Source organism: Wasmannia auropunctata, unplaced genomic scaffold, assembly GCF_000956235.1.
Source record: "Wasmannia auropunctata unplaced genomic scaffold, wasmannia.A_1.0 LD334508.1, whole genome shotgun sequence".
Lineage (NCBI taxonomy): Eukaryota > Metazoa > Arthropoda > Insecta > Hymenoptera > Formicidae > Wasmannia > Wasmannia auropunctata.
The window spans coordinates 984,748-990,966 of NW_012028382.1; the positions used below are offsets into that span (position 1 = coordinate 984,748).

Here is a 6,219-nt window from a genome sequence, read left to right on the forward strand (position 1 = left end):
ATTGGACGATGTATGGAGTTTAATACGCACCGCGCGCAAAGCGTCATTTTTTTGAAAGTTTACTTTTATCAAAAATTGTTAACATTTGTTTAATTAAAATGTAAATTGGTATAAATGTTATTTGAAGATGTATGGGATTCAATACGCAGCGTGCGCGAAGCGCGCGCCTGTTATGTACTAGTATTACAAATCCTGCAAATATTTATTTTGTTTTCAAGTGACATAAAGTCACATATATTAAATGGCATCAATTTAACATTTAGGTATTCTGAGTCAGTGCGCACATTAATTATGATCACATTTATATGGTATAATCCAAAATTTATAGTAATTTATAGCATTTGCGATATCAGTGTCACATGCATGCAAAGGCTTATCTATAAAATTGAGATAATCGAACAATAATATCATACGATATTAAATCGATTAATAAAAACTTAATTTTTTAACTAACAATCACAAATATCTAGACACAATACGTGTATCGAATTGAATCGATTGGGCTTTGATATAATGTATGTACACATGTTTTTTTTTTCAAAATGTGTGAAAGATTTAATAAAAAATTCTATCTTTGCGTGCACGTGCACAGAGTGCACGCGATTTGTTGGAAACTTTTTTTATTGCGCGCAACAAAAACATACATATGTTGCTACTTATCGCAATTGTGCACAAGTTGATTGAAATCGCATCTTCAGAAACGTACGTAGCAGCTTTGTTAGCTTTTTCGTAAAACTTTTTTGGCAATATCGCTTAATTATTGCTGGCAAGCGCGTACCGAAATATATATTATCACAGGAATACCGCGCGCGCGTTTCTGTTTTTAACTTTATTTGACAATGACGCGTCAATTGTCATTGACTATACGTAAAGAGGAGACTTTAATCTCATATAATAGCAGATTCGGTATTCATCAAGATTTTACAATATCTAACAATTTTTGTCTCTTTCTCTCTCCAAATCTCTCTCTAAATCTCTCAAAGTTGTCGGAGAACAAGGTTCTGCTCGTCTCATCGTCGAGTTCGATAAACTAATTGTAAGGTCGCAGTCAGTATAATAATATTATATCGCTAAGACTCGAGAGACTAGCGATAAAATCGTAGTGAACTCTTCTCAAAACGTCCGCGCGTCGGTGGATAACGAATGCCAAGTGTCGGTCTCTATCAGCGTTATCATTGCCGTCTGATTAGGGTCGCGCCTTGAGAGTCTTGAGACATTGCGAGTCCATCGTGTCGTTACGACGTACGCGCAACGTCTTCAAAGTATAAAATTTTACAAAGTTCTTTTCGTAGCGCCCAAGAATCGAGATCGAGGTAAAATTACCGCCAAATGAATCCGGTATCCGGTGATGTCAGATGAGAGATACGCGACGAAAAAAGAGAGATCGATTGGAGTGTCAATCATCAGCAAACATTACTATCAAGCGTCAGAACAGTCAAGTCAAATTTCCGTCTTATAGAGTGAAATTCCATTACCGTCGCAAACGAGGATAAAGATCGTGCGCGTTTGAAGTTTGAAGCGCCAAAAATCATAAGGCATTAAATTAGCAGCGAGACAATGTTCGGCAATGCCGTGCAAGCGAAGCTGGCGTCGATGGTGCTGATCGGCGTCGGTAGCTTTATCATCGGCATCGCACCTGCCTGCTTTGTCTCGCGTACTCGTCATCTCCAACGGAAGCTGCTGCTTTCCTGTGCCCTGTGCTTTGGCGCAGGTGTCCTCCTAGCCACCGCGATGCTTCACGTACTACCGGAAGTGCGCCAAGGTCTACCGGATTACGCCGAGCTGGTGTTCTCCTGTGGCTTCCTCGTATTGTATTTAGTCGAGGAATGCGTACACTATTTTTGCCGAGACAGTGATCATGGATCTGAGATGCAGGATTCTCGCTCAATTCTAGGCTCACGGATTTTAGGATTGCGCACGAGCGAGGGTAGGTACGTGCTGAGGGAACTTGTACTATTATTCAGTTTCTTTGAATATGCTCGCATTTCATGAACGTAATGATACTATAATGATGTGCTTGAAAAATGATCGATAGAAAATTTATGATGCAAAGTGGTGAATGCGAATTACAAAGTTATTTTGCAATCTGCTGCACCTCTCTTATTCTTTCGACTATATATGATTTTGTATAGACTATGATTATATAATTATATATATATATATATATATATATATATACATATATATATATGCATATAAGATCTCATATATACATAATTCTGTTAATGTAATATGAGAGTAATATTATAATCTAATTTCTAAAAAACCAATTCCTTGGTTTATTTCCGAATATTTGCATGTATGTATATAGATATATGTAACGGCATGCATGGCATCAATCGTTGAGAACATAATTAGATTTATGTCTAGTATCTTCGATAAGCAATGAGATGCTTATCGAATGCATCGAATGATTAACGAAATTTTTGAGGGATTATCATAGAAATATAAAAATTCAGCGTCAGTTTTACGTGAATATTTACGTGAAAAATATTTTTATAACAGGCAATCGATATCATTAAATAATTCTTCTAGTTTGAAATGCAAAATTCATATGAATGAAGAAAAATAAATTAACAAAGCTGTGGTGTATGTATGTATACATATGCAAGTTAATTTAATGCAAGAATTGTTTATGATCGCGCATTATCGGCGATAATAATTTTATCTAGAATTTTTTAACTCTTTCCTTATTATTAAATTGGTTATTACTTTAAATGAAATCTCGTTAAAATATATCTAATTTTAACGAATTGAGAATGACAATTGAAATTTCAAAGCTTTCATTATCGCCTCGTTGGGAAGCGAACATACGATCGCCTTCGAGATAAATTAATGGATCGTAGCAAACGTAAAAGACCACACGATGGTGATATAATGATCAATGATACGTTATTTTTAACTACTTGGCTTTGTTTGGCCGAATGGAATTTGTCGAAATAAATTCTGGAGTTACGAATGGCAGCGCGGATATTTTGCGTGTATAAAACGAGTGTTTAGTCGCATTCAAATGAGCTATCCTTGGCCTCTAAAAATATCAAGATAAAAAATGGACATGATGAACTCAGCAAACTTATACCGCAAGGACGTCAACGAAGAATGATCACTCGAGTCGTGTCCATAGTTGGATATCGATATCAATTTCCGATGTTGTCTATTCTCAAGATTGCTATCGACACTCGAAGTTTTCTATCAATTCTGTCTGTAATATAAGCGTCGAGATCATATTTCAATACACTCAAATATATAATCGACGCAAGTTTTGTGTTTATGTTTAAAAATCAGCTATTTGAAAGCTTGTCACATTTTTTTTTATTTGATCTTTAATTATATTTATATATTCTTTTAACATCTGTTTGAAATTTTTTTTGGACAAATTGCGTGCATGCATAATATACATGTGCAATATAGTAGAAAGCTCCATCACTCCATTAGGAGCATATGTCAAAATACACTTTGTTTCTCTTGTCGATTTCTTTGTAACGATGTAATGACATTCTCGCAATGATAGCTAGGATATTCTCGACAATATATAAATTGTAGATTGATTTAGCTTAGAAGCATTTGACGATGGAAGACGAAATTAAGTTAAATGTTTAAATGTTCTCGTTTCCCATGCGCGTTTCTCCCTTTAGATCTCGGTTTTACTTCCTTTGATCGAATTACGTCTATCTTGAATTTCAGTTGTTCAAACTGTCGGAATCACTCTCATGGTATCGGTTACAATGCCGCCACGCAAGACAACAAAATTTACATGTCTGAGGGCGACATGAGATTACCGCTCAACTATCGACAAAATTCTCTTGGTAATAGCTCCAATAATGCGTGGACGTTTACTAATTACGGCGCGACGCAACGCAACACGAGTGACTGTCGTTTGAGATCGACGAGCGAAGAAAATACAGTTTTGTGTCATGGAAATCACAGTGAGCAATGTACCGATGCCAATACCAGTCTCGCCGGTCTCACCCTCGCCCTCACTGTACACGCCGTCCTCGAAGGTCTTGCGATAGGATTACAGATGAAAATCGCTGAGGTATGTGAACACGTTGCTAATTACTATTTAGTGTAATAAATAGTAATGAGCGAGAAAAGGTAAATTGGAATTGCGAGATAATAGCAGTAGCGAATAGAGGTTCAAGTGTAGTGTAGTTACAAGATTATTTTCATGTTAAATTTGCATTAAATTTGCATAATTTTTAAATGTGTGTAAATTTAATTACAAAGAGAGAGAGAGAGAGAGAGAGAGAGAGGAGAGAGAGAGAGAGAATATTACATGTATTATCTCTACAGAGTGTACATACATTCTCTGTGCATTATATTGCATATTTATGAAGCAAACAAAAACGGGTACACGGAATATTATTATACAGGATATCTCGTAACTCATAACACTCATGTAAGATCCATATGTACATATAAACAGAGACACTTATTATAATATCAATTTTATCGCAGATTTTCCGAATAAATTTCATTTTCGTATGCATACTATATTATTTGTACACACGTACATGTACATTTTTTCAGGTGTTATTATTAACTGGAGCGGTAGCATCGCACAAGTTTGTTATCGGTTTCTGTTTGGGATTGGAATTAGCAAAAGTCAATAAATCTGTCCTTAAATTAATATTTGCAATTTTTTCATTTGCCATCGGATCCGTTATCGGAATCGGCATCGGTATGCTAACGTTTCAGGTGAGAAAACTGCACTTGTCTCTGGATAACATATCTACTTGGAAGAGTATAATCTAATTCTAACGTTCATTTTCAATGCGCATAGGCAAATACAAATTGGTCCAAAGTGGTATTGCCAATTTTACAAGGTTTGGCAGGCGGAACTTTGCTATACGTTACCGTAAGCGAAGTTCTCCCGAGGGAAAGGACGAGATGGCATAAAAATTCGCGCAAATTTGCAGGCATTTTACAATTTCTGTCGGTAGTCGTTGGATTTGTTGTCATTTTTCTTCTTAACAACTATATGGGCGAGTGAATTGATTCCAACATTATATAGGTATGTAGTGGCTGTTGCATATACATATTAGGCAGTATGACGGATTGCGCGGCAGACTTTGCAGGAACTTTGCAAACACGACTCACAATCAATAATACTAGAAATTTAAAAAATGTTAAATACTCATTACTTACTGAGCTACGCTTGCTTCTGCAAGTTGCCGCGCAACCTTATACTGCCTAATATATTTATACACCCTGTACGCAATGCAGGATACATTCAGCAGACAAAACAGATCAGTGAGCGGCTGATTGATTCTTTGTTTCTATTGATTTATTCACTCAGAACGAAGAATTAAAGACAAAAATCAAAATATGAAAAAATCATCTGTGAGCACTTACTGATCTGTTTTGTCTGCTGAATGTATTGTACCCTCTGCATTATGTACAGAGTGCATAAATATATTAGGCAGTATAACAGGTTGCGCGGCAGGGGCAGGCGCAGCCCAGTAAGAGTAATGAGTATTTAGCAGGGTTGGGTAAGTTAATATATTTTTTAAACTAAGTTAAGTTAAAGTTAACAGTCTAAAAAATTAACTTAGTTAAGTCAGGTTCGTTCATAATAAAATTAATTGAGTTAAAAGTTAAGTTAATAAAAAAAAGTAATTGAAAAGTTAAAGTAAAATTTTTTTCATTTTATAATTTTAGGATAATTTCTAAATAAAATTTCTAAATAAAGTATATATTTGTTATACTTATTTCTGTCGAGCCACGGAAAGAGGACCGGAAAGAGGACCGATTTCGAAGGACTTCTTCCAACGTGGTTTAATGCACAGAAGGTCGAACAGTGATTACTTCCCGCGGCCAGACTATATATTTATTATATTATTACAATTGCCTTAATGTATGTTCTCAAATTTGAGTTTAAAGACATTAACTTAGACATGTATTTTATTTTGGGTTTACAAGAAGCACTAAAAATGTAACTTCAAGAAAGTTAGATCAACAGCTAATAGTTACCGATAAAATGTAACTAAATTAAGTTAAAAGTTAAAAGTTAAGAGCCTAAAATGTAACTAAGTTAAGTTAAAATTATTTAACTTTTTAACTTAACTTTTATCTTTTTAACTGGCCACTACCCAACCCTGGTATTTAATATTTATTTTAGTTTGTAGTATTTTAAAAATTTTTAGTATTATAGTGAGATGCCCCGCGTCTGCCCCTGCAAAGTCTGCCGCGCGATCCGTCGTACTGCCTAATATGTAG

General features: G+C 35.3%; 1 protein-coding gene across 1 annotated transcript; it reads left to right on the forward strand.

Moving 5' to 3' along the window:
• The first annotated feature begins 1,216 nt into the window (after window positions 1-1,216).
• Window positions 1,217-5,114, forward strand: LOC105458499 (protein zntC). Its single transcript, XM_011703843.1, is given in 5 exon segments — window positions 1,217-1,890; window positions 1,893-1,927; window positions 3,685-4,036; window positions 4,531-4,698; window positions 4,784-5,114. Coding segments are annotated over 5 exon segments (1,098 nt in total). The 5' UTR covers window positions 1,217-1,557; the 3' UTR covers window positions 4,994-5,114.
• The last annotated feature ends 1,105 nt before the right edge of the window (window positions 5,115-6,219 follow it).